At 40.9% G+C, this 15,322-nt stretch overlaps 1 protein-coding gene across 2 annotated transcripts in view; it reads right to left on the bottom strand.

Moving 5' to 3' along the window:
* LOC124881298 (alpha-tectorin-like) overlaps positions 1-15,322 on the bottom strand; it is a 64,761-nt gene that overhangs the window by 8,844 nt on the left and 40,595 nt on the right. For both annotated transcript variants that reach the window (XM_047386843.1, XM_047386844.1), the window contains 7 exons: positions 14,910-15,153; positions 13,866-14,022; positions 13,651-13,738; positions 13,496-13,558; positions 13,144-13,340; positions 12,932-13,066; positions 12,653-12,840 (listed from right to left, as the gene is read on the bottom strand). In XM_047386843.1, the coding sequence (XP_047242799.1) occupies positions 12,653-12,840; positions 12,932-13,066; positions 13,144-13,340; positions 13,496-13,558; positions 13,651-13,738; positions 13,866-14,022; positions 14,910-15,153 (1,072 nt within the window). The remainder of the gene's footprint in view (positions 1-12,652; positions 12,841-12,931; positions 13,067-13,143; positions 13,341-13,495; positions 13,559-13,650; positions 13,739-13,865; positions 14,023-14,909; positions 15,154-15,322) is intronic.

The raw sequence follows: 15,322 nt of genomic DNA, 5'->3' as shown, positions 1-15,322 counted from the left end.
TATCCCATAAATCTAATGGGTAGAGACCTCATTAAAACAGGCTTAGTTCTACTGCAGATGGTCTTCATACAGTTTCTGACACAGTACTTACAGTTTGGTGCAGTTTTGTCCACAAGTGTTAACTGACGCTTATGGAAAGTACAAATTTACTGTTTTTCACAGCAGCTGCTGGGAAGAGGTTATATTAGGTTCTTTCTTCCCTCTTCTGATTCATGCAGCGTGTTGATTTATACTGTACCTTATATCAGATCCCGACAAAAACTATGAAAGGCTTGGTTCTGCAGGTTCGTTTTTCTACCTTTGGGGAAGGAAAGGAAACCTAATCAGTTCTGTGTTGCATAGAAATATTAAAACACTTGTTGTTTTCTAAGATATCACCAGCTAAAACCTTTAAAACGTTTGAGAGTAATTGGTTTTGTTAAACACATTTTCCTTGGTAAAACAAACCTTTAAAATGTAAATGAGAAAAATTGGGTTATTTTTGAAGGTAAGAAAGATTCTGATTGGACAGTGGTACCACACAAAATTAAACTAATCTCATGTTTCCTAAAAGACTCTGCATAGAAAAGGCCTTCAGAACCGTGGAGTTATTTTCCACCACAGTAACAAGTTTTTTAAGCATGCTTTTTTCTTTATTTTAAAACAGATCTTGTTTTTGTTTGTTTTGTTTTTGGCTTTTTAGCATAATGTTTGTCTGCAGCTTCTTATGAACTGGGTTAGGAGCAAATATGATCTGAGCTAAATTAGGAGCTGTGAACTAGTAATTTTTAAATCTGATTATTGTCCAAGCAGAAATAATATATTTAGCCAATCCTTCAATCTCTGCAGAAAGCTAACATTATTGTTCAATGCAGAAGTACTCAAACTGTGGTTCCTGGACTCCTGAAGACCGTAAGCCATAGATTTTGGGTCCATAAAATTATAATATTTAATTAAAGGTAGACCGATTACCTATTAAAACAGATCTAAGCCAGTGATGGGTTCCAGTCATTTGGTGTTGTTGATAATTAAAATCATGTAATTTCATGTTATTAGCTTAGTTTGCATGTGAGAACATTAAACTGAGATTTAACATGAGTGAGCCTTGGGGAGAGAGTACAGCAAGGGTCAGGGTGAAACAGGGGTTAGAAGGGTCTCAGCAGCTGCAAGCCGTAAAAGCTGGCTGTAGGGACAATAAAGAGGTTTTGCGCTTACCTCAAACAGGATGCAGTTATAGGACCAGTTTGCCCCGCCGGAGTCGATAAGCGACTAGAACGTGTGGCCGTTGAGGTCGGGAGTAAACATCCCTGGTCAGGACGTAAATGTTACACTCAGTTTACTGAGAATCTTTCTCTTTGTTGCCGGTAACCGTAGGGATTTCAGCTGTCTACGTTGCTTTCTTTTATTTCCCTTTTCTCTCCTTGCTGTGCAGTGTGTGTGTATGCGTGTATGTGTGTGACTGTGTGTGTTTGGCTGCGAGAGGTGACATCATCACAAGAGCTGTGTGAAATTTTGAGGAAATAATTATTGTGATTCGAACACTGATTGGTTTTGTGCTGCACTTATTAAATAGTAACATGGAGGAGTATTATAGGGTGTTTGAGGATGTTGACAGGGGGGAAATGGTTGGAAACCCTTTGCAAAACAAAATAGATGAATTGTGGCGTATTTGGATTGATCATATAGATTCACACGACGTTAATGAAGTAAAAGAATGTCTGGAAAATGCTGTCAAAGTGAAGGGAAATATATATAACCAGGCGCGTAGTTAGACCTGGGCAGGCTTCTTGATAAAAGACAGTTAGAAATATTAAAAAGATGCAGCCACAAAATGGTATTGGACTTCACATTTTTATTTAAAAACAACCAGCTTTTTAAATTGTGTTCCATATAGTCATGTCCCGCTCCACAATAACCTGACAATGAGGTGAAAGGAGAAGACAAAAAATAGTTATTTGCACTCTCACGGTTCATGTCAGAACAACCGCGGAGCCAACCGAAGAGTGGGAGGCTGGTGTGTTCGGGAACAGGTGGAAGCAGAGCGGTATAACCCAGATGAAGATAGTGATAAAACCTGAATGCTAACTCGGAATGGGCTAAAACCTTTGTCAGCAAAATTCAGATTAAGTTCTTTTCTAAATACCTCAAAATGTGTCATTATTTGCTTCAACAAAATGGTTTTTCTTCACTCCTAAACTCTGTTTCTCCTTGTCCTTCATTCAGCTTCTAACCAAAATAAACAGTACAATTATTGCAAACCTTTTTTGTTCACAATAATTTACATTCAGTCTAAAACCAGCCGAGACAGAGAACTGGTACAATATGTCCTATATTATTTTAATGTTAAATTACCTATAAATTGTCATAGGGTGTGTTGAATAAGGGCAAATATGCATGAAATGTGGAGGACAAGGCAGAGAGAAATCAGAAGCGTTTAATGCAGCTGTTTGCGTGACAAGGAACTAAACACAGACACCGAGGTGTCGCCTTCACCACCGTACATCCACCCTAATAATCCATTTACTGAGGCCATGGTTAGATGAGTTAGATTATTAGCTGGTATAACTTTAGCATTGGGAGATTTCAAACAACTTTTGGGTCGCAGCACTACGCGTAGTAATCTCTAGGTTATTGAGAATGCGGCCCGCACCTCTCATCAACGCAACACCTTATTTTGCTGAGCTGGAGATGCGCTGTGTGACATGTTCCCATCTAAAATTCAGACACCGTGCTTTAATTTTTCTGAGACGGGCGAACACAAGTTGTTTCTTTATGGGGCGATAGACACTTGTATCAAACAGACAGTGACTCGATGGAGTTCAATATTTTAGACAAACTGTGATGGATGGAATACCTGAACGAAACCCAGATTTAAGAAGGTTTGGTCACGCGAGGTGGGACAGACATTTGGTACACCACATTCAGAACAAATTGGATAATGGCTCCTGTTACATCTCCGCCCACTTCAGCAGCTCGGGGTAAAACCTCCTAGCTCCTACCAATGTATATCAACTGGCTCCACCTATCCAGTGGGAGTCACACCCATATAGTCCTCGTGGCCGAGCCAACGGTGGGCTGTTTGGAAAGAGGGCCAGACGAAGGGGTGGTCAGGGAGGAGCTGGTTCCTCCTCCTACCTAGTATGTGGGCAGACGGATCATGGACCGTAGCTGCCCTCAGCGCTATGGGGCACATCCAGAAGAAGCTCCTCCATCCTTGCATCAACCTCCTCTGACACAACAAGCTCCTGTCACCGCACAATGTATCCATCATACCACACTGACACACCCCACAGAGAGGTCCAGACAATGGGAAAAAGGCAGAACCCATTGTTCCAGTGGAATTAAAGGGACATATTGCTATTTCTTGTGAACACTGAAGCCACTTTTTCCACGTTGAACATTCCTCCATCCAATAAAATGTCTTCTCTGATGGGGTGAAACAGACTCTGGCTGTGTTTCTGTAGAGGAGCCTTGTGTGGACATTGATCAGGGCTTCATTGAGCCTGAAACCACTTCTAGTGCTGGGGTGAGGTCCAGTTTCCTTATCTGGAAACCCTGGATTCGGGCCCTGGCTCCTTGCGGCCCAATACCTGCTCTGCCACGTGTGACTTTGTTTTATGACAGAAATGAGAAACAAACAGATTGGTTTCAGGAACAGTTTGAGGACTATTTAGAAGGAAAATATGGACCATTTCCTTTGAAACATTTATGAAATGTCTCTAACCTTGCACTCAAGTCATCAGACTAAAGAACAGGGAGGAGTTGAAACACAATTTACTGCTGTCCCAGCCCTTTCTTTCTCTGCCTCCACTAACATTTACTGTGTTGAAGTTATTGACTCTGCCGTTTTAGAACATCATCAGCTATCCAGATAACACGGGAGAGAATTAACTGATCACTCTCTGACTGAGGCTGTTTATCCAGTTGTCCACCACATGTCTTCTCCATCTGGCGAAACCAGTACCCACACTCTCCTGAAGGAAAGTTATAGGTAACTGCAAAATGGCTCACGATTTAAGATAAATCAATAGCTCTGACAGCTGACTAGCTGAACACTACAGGGATGTATTCTCGTTCACTTATAGGAATCAGCAACTGAGAGACACCAGGTTGCCTCAAGATTTTGCCTTATCCCCGGGTCAGGTTGTCAAATCAGGTTCTCAAACTTCAGCTCCAGGACTGCATGTTGCCAGCGGAGGTGGTTTTCTGATTACAGCCCGAACAGCAACCGCGTGTATTGAAGCTACCAACTCTATTCTTTTACATCTTGCAAAAAAAGTTGTCTAAGTGAGTAAAATGAAAAACAGATTGAAGAATACAGGTTACTTTTTAGAAATAGTTATTTCAACAACAGGAACCCATATTTTTCTGCACAAAAATCTGCCATTTTACATCATCCCAAACAAAGATTTGTTGTCATTTTTGGGTTAGACTGCCAATAGCTGAAACTATGTCCCTGATTACACTGGTTTGACAGCACCACTGAGTCTTTTGGTAAAAAAGCAGAGTTGGAAAAATCTTAATGCATCACTGAATTGGAACATAGACGCGAGGAATCGTTCATTAAGTTTAAACAGCTGCTGTAGTTTGCTGCACAATTGCTCTTTCAGGATTACTGTCTGCCTTTTTATTTAGATGTTTCTGTAACAACAGAGTTGTTGCAGAAAAAGGGGGATATAGAGGTGATTCAGTATGTTAGCTGTATCCTAGATAATATGGAAAAAGACATGTTGATATGAAACAATGGTTGAGAAGTGGATTTGTGACTGCAGCACAGAAGCCAATCAAACATGAAAATTAAATGAGATTTATGGCTCGAGCCTTGTTGTTGCCTAAAAAGTAGCAGGTTATGCACGCAGCTTCAATTTGGTAAGTGTTGAAGCTGAGACCTTTGAACATCTAAACTTGGAAAAAATCAAACAACATCACAAAAGGGGTTCTCCCCTTGAGGAACTTACTGTGTGGAAGAGAAAAGGCCCTGGTGATAAAAGTTGTGAAGCCACCAAACATTAGAGAACACATTTCGGAAGAGGGACATGGAACATCACATATAGGTATTTTGCAGGTGCCTATCAATCCAGAACAATGGTGGCACCCATATTTAAAAGATATGGTGAGAGAGAAGATCAGGAACTGTTCTATTTGCAGACAATTTAATCCAAAACCTACTGTACATCCATTTCCAGGTAAGTTTAAAAACTACACCGAAGGAGATCATGGTATCCACAGCGAGAGATACAAGTTGGTCTGTGTGGATGGATATTCAGGATGGCCTGAGGCATGGCCCACAAGAAAGGAAGACAGTAAGTCTGTGGTAAAATGTTTAATTAATCATTACATTCCCAGACATGGCTTCCCGGAAAAGATAAGATCTGATAATGGAACTCGTTTCAGGAGCAAAGATCTGCAACAGGTGGAGCAAATGTTGGGACTGAAACATGCTTTTGGTACAGTATATCATCCTCAATCACAGGGCAAAGTTGAAAGAATGAACCAAACATTGAAAACAAAATTGGCTAAAATCTGTGCACAGACCAAATTAATTTGAGTGGATGCTTTGCCAGTTGCTTTGATGTCTGTCAGGATGTCTGTTAATCAGTCCACAGGTTACACCCCACATGAACTACAGACTGGGACCAGCACAGCGGATACCAGGACAAACAGGTGAATCGGCACAATTATCTTCTAACACGTTCTTTAATGAGTTGCAGACCCTAGCGGCAGAATTTTCCAGAGGACCTGAGGAAACAAGAGGCTCCCCTGTGGTACCAGGAGTCAACTGGGTGTCGCTCAAAGTCATCATCAAGGAACCCAGATTCACAAGTCCTGGAAAGAACATCTCATGCGGTTCGTCTGAGAGGAAAAGGAGAAATCTGGTATCATTGGAGCCAGTGTGCACCAGCTGAGGAGCCTACAAAGTCACACAGAGGTGTCATAAAGGGGCATAATAAATCCCCTGGAGGCTCACCGGTGTAATCGCACTGAGCTGAAAAGGATGTATCCACTACAGAGACTTTTTCTTTTAGTTTTCAAGATTAAAAGAAGAGGATTTATCCACTCCAGAAACTTTTTCTTTTGGTTTTCAAGAGGATTTATCCACTACAAGGAGTCATTCGATTCAACTAATCAACAGATAGATTAAGGATTGGAAATTGGAACATATGTGACTCTTAATTTTGATTGTGTGATCATTGAATGTGGTGTGTTTTCTGTCAATTAATCTTTGGAGCATTGGTTATGCTATTGTTGTTTTATGTACTTAATGTATGACTTTGAATCAACATTTCTTGAGTAAACCCCACAGTGTGTGAAGGTTATAAGCTCCGGGGTAAGTGGAAATGATCTGATCCAAAACTAAAAATGGTGATGCATAGTTGGGATGTTAGTTTTAAATGGAAATATGGGGGAGGAGGTTTAATAATGACACTGGTGGGAATAATTGTGTTCTTGACGTGTGATGTTTTCCAGAGTGGTGAGCACCCCTCCAGTCCCAATTTCCGCAGTTGTCGTCATCTACTCTGGAAAATGACTGAAATATCGGACACATGCATTAAAAGACATGGAGGTATTGAACTAGATTATGTACTTGGCTCGGACACCACGTTTCAGTTTGGTCTCTGTTCTGTGTTTACCTGTGAGGGTAGTGAGCTAGCCTGGACTAAATATAATGTGTATCTGAGTATCTATCAGAAAGGTGCGGCGGATGGTATGGAGAACATCGGCATGCCAGCCCAGGGTTTTGTCATTTGGGACACTAAACAGGGACGAATACTGTCAGATAATCCATATGCAGAAACATTTCAGCATTTGATGACCTTGGCTAGAGGACAAGCGAAGGGTAAATTGACAACTGGAGGTATTAATCCAATATTACTCAGCATTGGAAGAATACAGAGCAACCCCTACCACAACCCTAATAAGGATGGATTACATGAGATCAGGGTAGAATTGTTAGAATTAATCTTGTTTCTGTTATGGCCAAAGGTGGTAAAGAGAAAACTCCTGTGGTTCAGATAGACTATAACACCTTAACCCCGGAAGATGTTATCCAAGGGGCTCTGGGATTTACAGAGTCCAATTTGTGGTTGACGTGGATGGCTCAGACAGCACGTGAGTCGGCCATGAGCAATTGTATTGCATGTGTGGCTGCTAGACCCACTCTGGTCACTGTACCTGCTCCCATATATGAGAACGCGGATCCACTAGGATTTAAATGCATGATTCTGTTAACTCATGGTAAAGAAAACCCTGCATGTCATACCTTAGCAAAGGTGTTTCCGGTTATTAGTAATAGCTCACTGGTAGGCCCTTTTTCTCCTCAGAGTGAGGGATATGATTACCCCTGTTTCAATTTTACAGGGGTTACTGAAGACCCACAGTTAAAATTGGGAACTGTCTCTACATCATGGTGCAACAAAACTTACCCAGCTGGCACTGTAGGACACTGGGCCCGAGAAGGTTTATATTACTATTGTGGTGGAAGTGTTTTATTAGCCCAAATTGCCCCTAGGGCAGTAGGAAGCTGTGCAATGGTGCAGCAAGTGGCTCCCTTACTGCTGTGGGTGGAGAAATCACCACATGGAGGAATGGTGAGGAAGACCAGATCCTTTGATTTTATGGACAGCTCATTAACTTATATTGATGCAATAGGTATTCCACGTGGAGTTCCAGAACAATTTAAATTAGTGGACCAAGTGGCAGCGGGGTTTGAAAATTTACTGGTAATTTCAGCAGTTTTTCCTGTAACCCCAAATAAAAATGTAGAAAGGATCAATTACATACATTACAATGTCTTAAGGTTGGCAAATCTGACACGAGATGCGGTTGAAGGGTTGGCAGAACAGTTGGCGCCTACTGCTCTTATGACTGTACAGAATAGATTGGCTCTGGACATGTTGTTGGCTGAAAAGGGGGTGTGTACAATATTTGGTGACATGTGCTCCAATTCTTCTCCTGATGGTTCAGGGACTCAAGCATTAGAAGGCTTACATACTAAGAAAATGCATGAATATTCAGGAATTGGCGGGGGACTGGAGAGGTGGTTCACCAACACCTTTGGTAAGTATCTCATTGCTGAATTCATTGTCTGTATTTTTGGTATTCTAGTAACGTGTGGATGTTTTTGTGTGCCATGTATTCGCTCCCTTACAGTAAGACTCATAACGTCAACTATTGAAAAAGGGGCACTCACTCATCAGCCACCTCCATATAATATGATGCAAAATGTTGTTGCTGAAGGTTGGGAATTAATGGCCCAGTTGTAATTCATGGTTTTCCTTTGTCACTTCGCAGAGTACTAATCTTTTGGTGTGCATTTGTTACTATAATTCCTACATTTTTGAATATTGACCTCTTTTGCAGAGGTCAAAAGGGGGAATTGTTGAGAATTAAAATCATGTAATTTCATGTTATTAGTTTAGTTTGCATGTGAGAACATTAAACTGAGATTTAACATGAGTGAGCCTTGAGGAGAGAGTACAGCAGTGGTCAGGGTGAATCAGAGGTTAGAAGGGTCTCAGCAGCTGCAAGCCGTAAAAGCTGGCTGTAGGGACAATAAAGCAATAAATGTAAACTTTTGGCCGTGGCATAGATGCCACAAGGAAGCTTGGCTGATTTACAACACCTGACGGAAAAAGGGAAGGCACAGTCAGTAAGCTTTGAAGTCCACAGTATAAAGATGTACCTGGAACTTGAAATGACAGAGACATCTGGGTAAAGACAGCCATGCTTTGCTGAAAATCCATCTCTCTCCGTAAGGGCCCTTATGTAAATTTTCTATTCTTCATGTAATTTTCTTTCTTGTGTTATTTTGTATATTCATTTTGCATTAGAAATCATTGGACTTATTATCTTCCAAATTAAACTTGCGTTAATCTTAATTTTCTGCTCTTCATCTGTTCTTTCTCACGACATTCGGACTGGGAGAGGTTGAGGCCGCAAGAATATCAGTGATAGAATTATTTTACCTCAACAGTGGCTTTGAAATTCAATAATACTCAAAACCTCTACTCTGGGGAACACAGATTGGGGTTGAAGAGTTTTGTTTTGGAACCAAGGTTAGGATTTATATAACGGAATAAAGACAAGTAAAATCCTTTATTTTAGAAAAAAAAAAGACAAAAGAAATAAAGGCTCTCTTAACAGTAAGAGGATGGTCGGCTCCAACTCCAGTCTCATTTGATTTCTTAGGGTTTAAAAATTAAAAGAATACATAGGAGTAGAAAGGTACACAGAGTAATTTCATATTACTAAATCATAAAATATTGGAATATTTATCAGCAATTGGATTGTAAAAGAGGGGTTCTAGTAATAATTTTCTCCCCAACTCTTAAAATTTAAATAGCCAAATTAAGGAAAATTATGTGTGTCCTCCCTTTGAAACACTATGTGGAAAAAAGTCTAGTTTGGAGTCAAGTTTCTTATTTTAATTTCTGATTAAGTTAAACACTGCAGTTTTTGTTTTGTTTGGGTATACCATAAAAATGTCAACGCCGACTTAAAATACTCATTTGCATTTAACCTGAGCAGAGAAATTCTTGAATGCAGCTGCGATCAAATTGAGTCAAACAAAAAGAGAATTATAACAATAACTCTCAGGATTGTAGTTATTATTATTACAGAGTTACAGTACAAAGAATTGGCAAAAGGTTTCAGCATCAGTGAATTTGGATTCATTTAAGAGAAAACTGTTGCTGTGCTTCTAAATACTTTGAGATCTCTTTGGATTATGTGCACTCATTTTTAAAAAGGATCCTGAAGATTGTCATAACAAAATTGATCAATTACAGCATTAAAAGATATGGTTGAGAAAACATATTCTGAAAAGAGATTGTTAAAAATTTCTTTGAATTCTTGAAGCTTCAAATTTGTTCATTTGTCTGTCTTTGATGTTTTGTCTTTGTTTTGTTGGACTGAATGTTTGATTATATGTTGCATGAAACAATAATCCATGTTTAGAATAATGTTTCTAAATCCCAGATTGATTAAAACTTTGAGTTTTCAGGAGAGTTAAGAAGCAGCTTGTTTCTGAGGTGGGTGAATGTTAACAGTTTTGTAGTTTAAGGTTCACTAAGATGGGTTTGAATGAAGAAACTGTGGTTCCGCCCATATGCTGTCAATCAGAGGTTAGTTCTGCCTGACTCCGCCCACCTACCAGGTTGGTTCATGCCTTTGTTGTCATGGTAACGCTCAGCACCTCCCTTCCTGAGTTTTAACACTGTTTAAGAGACAATAGAATCAAAATGCTTGTAATGATTGTTGCCTTAAAAACATGTTTTTTTTGGATGTAGGATGACTTTTAGATTTATGTGTTTTACTATTAAAAGGTTAATGAAATAGTTTAAACTAGTTTGAAGAATTAGTTTTGCATGCAGAATCATTGGTGATTTATTAGATTGAAAGTTTCCCTGGTGCCATTAAACTAGCTGACAGTTCAAGATATGTAAAAGTAAGGAATATATTTTTGATAAAGAATCAGAGTCATGACTTTATACTTGTTGGGAATTATTTATTAGATTCGAATTTGTAGGGTTTATGCATCTGAATTACATTAGATGTCCATTAATCTAATACTCCTCTTTATACAAGACAAATCAGGATGATGTGTGACTAATTTCTAAGTGAGACATTGATGAACTGAATAACTAAAGTTTGTGTTTTGTTGGAACTGAATTGCAGTTAAAAACATCTGGATTTTCTTTATGTTGCTTTCGTTAAATTCATAGAGACACATGGTTATGTCAGAATTCATTTCTTTGGTTCTAGGTTATGTGATCTTGGTTACTAGAACATTTTTATTCAGACTTTTTGCTGGATTGTCGCATGGGTTGGACCCTGCGCCAGGAGAGGGGAATGTCAGAATAAAGTAACATGGGGTTCCAAAAGTTTTAGCACTCATGGGAAAAAGGGTAGCTCAGACCTCCAGTGAGGACTTAGTGACAATGCGAGAGAGACGTTGTACTTTGTTTATATAAATGGTGCATAGCTCCCTAAGACCACATTATGAAAACCTCTCTGAAATTATGCTGTTGATTCTTTTGTGAAATTTTACATCTCCACAGATTAGACCATTTTTGAAATTATTTGTGGGTATTCTGAAACTATGAAATATTGACCTGTAATCAGGCCTTCCACAAACATCATGTCACCCTTTTGATATTCAGAATATTTAGCTGATGGTCATTGCTAGTATATCAGGTGAAGTCAGAAGATCAATTCTTTGGATTTTGTTGGATGTTTTGATGAAGTTCATGTAGTTAAGCACTTAGGTTTGAGAATGGGACTTTGAATTGAAAATTAGCCAAGTGTTGTGAAGGCTCTACTTATTGTTCTCACTTATATGAGATTGAGACAAAGGACACAGGTAAATCTCAGTCCTTTTGAAGTGCTGTGTGGCAGGTCTCCTAATTTGGACATGGGGATATTGCCAAGATAATTTTCTTCCACATCTTTGTGTGAAGATAGGATGTTGTTTTACTGTCAAAATCTGTCCACTGTGTTTTCTCAAGTTTCACAGACGGTGAAGGCTGCATTACCAGAAACAGCCACTTCCACCCTCCAGTCCTTTATTCCTGGCGACTGGATTCTGCTCAAAGAATCTAGGAGAAAACACAGGAAGTCCAGGGCTGGAATGACCCATATCAGATCCTACTAGTCACCCAGGAAAGCTGCAGAAAAGCTGCAGGAAAGCTGCAGGAAAGCTCTAGCTCCTCCAGCTTCATCTGGCTTCCACGACACAAGTCATCTTCCAACTGGATCATCCACGGCTGAAAGGTGTGAGGACAGCGGACCACCACAAGACAAAGAACTGTAAGCTGATCACTGGCGAGTGATTGAAGATGTGGTTGAAGAACACTGTTTTTACAAGGGCACAATAATCCCTTGGGCAGTGCAACGTTATTTCAGAATCTACTTAAGGCCATCGCATTGCCTGAAAGTTAGAAATCATAAGGTCATTTGCCTCACTGCACACACACCACAGTGAGAGACACATAGGAAACATACAGGGAAGACCTCTACACATTTGCACATAACCTTTCTCTGGATGATGGATTGGTGACGTCTGCAACAGAGAGACAGTCAAATATGCGTCATGATGCTTATTCTCCTTAATTTATTAACATTTGGTGGCTACTAGGCTCCTTTGCCTGGATTATCTGTTAGCTGAGAGGGGTGATGGTTTTGAAGAATTGTCCTTTAGTTGTGATTATCTTGTAATCAGAAGAAAGGAGTTGTAATGTAAATCCTTGTATTAAGTGCTCTAAGGTGTTCCAAAGTGTATGACCTTTAGGTTACCTCTCTCCTCAGAAACATCTGTGTTAGAGGAGGAAGCTGTAAAAGCCAGTATCAGACATTTAATGGTTAAAACCCATGCTTTAGGGTGATGTCTCAGGAAGAGCAGATAGTCTTTTCAGATAACTTTGTTACCTCTGATCCGAGGAGGGTCTAGGATCATAAAACACAGACTCTTTGAAGTTTAGGTAACACCACATACTCTTTAAATACTGTGTGTAAATGTTGATCGGGGCTCTGCTTCACTGACTAACCTCAGTGACAGGGTCTTCAAACGCTGAATGCCTTTTAATAGAACTTATAAAGAGAAAGTCCTGTTTTGCTCTTTTAATGAGTTAATTTCTCTCCTACTTTGAGAAGAAAATTCCACAACAGAACCCACCGTGATTTCCGTCCCACAGAGGTTGGCGCTGTTGAAGCTGAAAGTCACCATGTGGGTCTGCTTGTCAATCTGACCTCTGCAGGTCGGTTCTTTGAGCTGTAAGACAGAGTAGTCGATGCCTTTGTCCTCCAGGAGACACCCGACCAGACTGAGAGAAGCAGAGTTCTCACTGCAGACCGGTGGATCACCTGAAGGTTACAGTGTTGGTGAGGAAAATCACAGTTAGAAGGTTTCCTCCAACCATTCAGACCTGCTCTCATGTTGTCACAGCTGTCGTACCCAAAGAGTTGATCTTTCTGTACTTGGAGGCAAAAATGGCCCGACAGAAGCAGCGAGTTTCTCCACCAGCAGTCTTCTCTCCACAGAACTCATGATCGCTGCAGGTCCTGTCCTGGCAGAAGGCCCCAGGGGGCGCTGCAGAGCAACACTGATATATTATTCTGAAAACCAGCAGCAGATTTCTTTAGAACTGATGAAGGAGCAGATCTTACAGCAATCAGCCTTGGACCTCCAGTCCTCCAGTGTGGTGTTGCTCTTCAGGCTGCAGGCTCTGGCGTAGGCCTCCAGGAACTGACACCTGAGGTGGTCCAGATCAGAGTAGCTGCACAAGGTGTCTATGCAGGCGCTGATGTAGGGCTCTGGGTCGATGTCACAGGAGGAGAAGGGCGCCTCCTTCAGGAGGTTACAGCTGCTCCACATGCAGAAAGAAACAACATGGAGATGATAAATGATCCATAAATTGATTTATCTCTTAGAGCTGAAGTCATTAAACATGTGAGGTAATGTAGTTTCCCACAGAGATCAGAGTGAAAGACTCAGATGTTTCTGGATCATTCTGCTCACCGTTCAGTCATCTTGGTGCAGTTGATCATCGTGTCATTACTGTCCATGTACTGCATCTCACAGCTAGGGGGCGACACACAACAAGGTCAGGACTGGTTCCTGAGTAGACCTGTAGTCCATTCATCCAGCAGCAGCTGTCAGTGAGGAGGTCTTACCTGGTGGAGCTGTCCTCAGAGACCCTCTCTGTACTCAGAGACCTGCTGGAGTTTCCACACAGACCCTGCAGAGACTGTCCTGCAGGTCCTGGACAGGTTCAGGACACAATGAGAGACAAATCAGGGTCAACGTTCAAACTGGATGAACACAGCAGCTGATGAAGGACAGCAGAGTTTACATTCATCATGACCCAAACTCATCCGATGTTCTCTACCTTCCAGGTGGATCTGTGCGGTGGAGCCATCAAAGAAGACAGAAGCCTTGAAGTTGGACAGCGACACCTTAGCAGTGACTCCAGTTTGGTCCTTAGAGAGCTTCACACCATGAACCGTCTGAACCGAGCTGTTGAGGGTCAGCGCCGAGTCGTCCAGCTGGGTCACAGAGAGACAGAGTGGACTGTTAGAACTCAGAGGCAGTTGATCCATCTCAGAAAAGGAGCTGCTGGTGAGAAGGTGTCGCCCCCTGCTGGTGCAGCGGTGAAGAGATTAGATTCAAACTACAGTTACCCTGTGACTCAGTGGTTCTGAAGTGGTTCTGTACAATAAAGAAAGCTTTAAAAACTCAAGAAAAATATGTTTTTGTTGTAGTAAAAACCTTAAATAAATTAATCTTAAACTATCTAACAGAAAATATTAATTTAAAAACAGGAAAACCCAAGATCATGTCATCCAGGTTCATCTAAAAGCTGTTAGAAGAACAGAATGATTGAAAAATATTCACTTTTTCATAATATTCTGATTTACTGACTTGCAGCTGTACACCGGGTCCAAAGCTGAACAAACTCAAGCAGTTTAACAAACATTTTATCTTAAATTTCTTGTTTTCAGCTAAAGAAACACATAGAAAACAATTTCAGTTATAAAGTGTATTTAGGACCAAACCAGATACTCAGACCAGATTAAAACCTAAAACTGTTTCTGTTCGTTTGGGTTTAGGAGATAAGAAACCAGAAGGAGCAGAAACTCTGAGACAGAAAAAGGAAAAATTTGAATTTTTATCGAGAAATTTAAAATAATGTGATTTAAACCTCAGAGTCTAAACATAAATTCATTGCTAATGTTTTATTGCTGTTGTGAACAATTAGTTTTACCATTTTATTTCAATTAAATGTATCTGATTGATTGTATTTATTATAACAGCACAACAAGATGCAGCTGTTTCATAAAATCCAAAGATTTCTGGGCTGAACCCCCCAATATCTCAGAATCCTGATTACGGCCCTGCTGGATCTCATGGACTGTGTTTGCAGGCGACTCACCAGAACTCTGCCTCCTTGTTTCAGGTAAATGTGAATGCCCGACCCGTTCAGTCGCAGCGTCACGCTGTCCAGAAAGCTCACATCTTTACGGTGCCGCTCCTGGAAGTTGGCCAGAACCTGGAAGTCTGGGATTGATGGGATCCTCAGCAGAGAGTACGAACACCGATCCTTCACAGAGTTCTGCTGGCCGTGGAAGTTGATGACAGCGGGACCCGTCACAGTGCAGATGGTGTCCAAGCTGCAGCTGATGGAGACAGAAACAAACATCATAAGCTGCTGCTGAGGTCCACAGCCACCAGGGGGCGCTCTACTGTTCCAGGTTCCTGACTGAAAACCTAAACTGTGGACCTGATGGTGGCGCTAGAGGAAGCCCCACTGACCACACAGCCAGCAGCTTCATGATGTGAACCTGG

This window comes from Girardinichthys multiradiatus, chromosome 14 (assembly GCF_021462225.1).
Source record: "Girardinichthys multiradiatus isolate DD_20200921_A chromosome 14, DD_fGirMul_XY1, whole genome shotgun sequence".
Classification (NCBI taxonomy): Eukaryota; Metazoa; Chordata; class Actinopteri; order Cyprinodontiformes; family Goodeidae; genus Girardinichthys; species Girardinichthys multiradiatus.
Note: the sequence above shows the minus strand (reverse complement) of the source record. Positions and strands in the feature narration are given on the sequence as shown.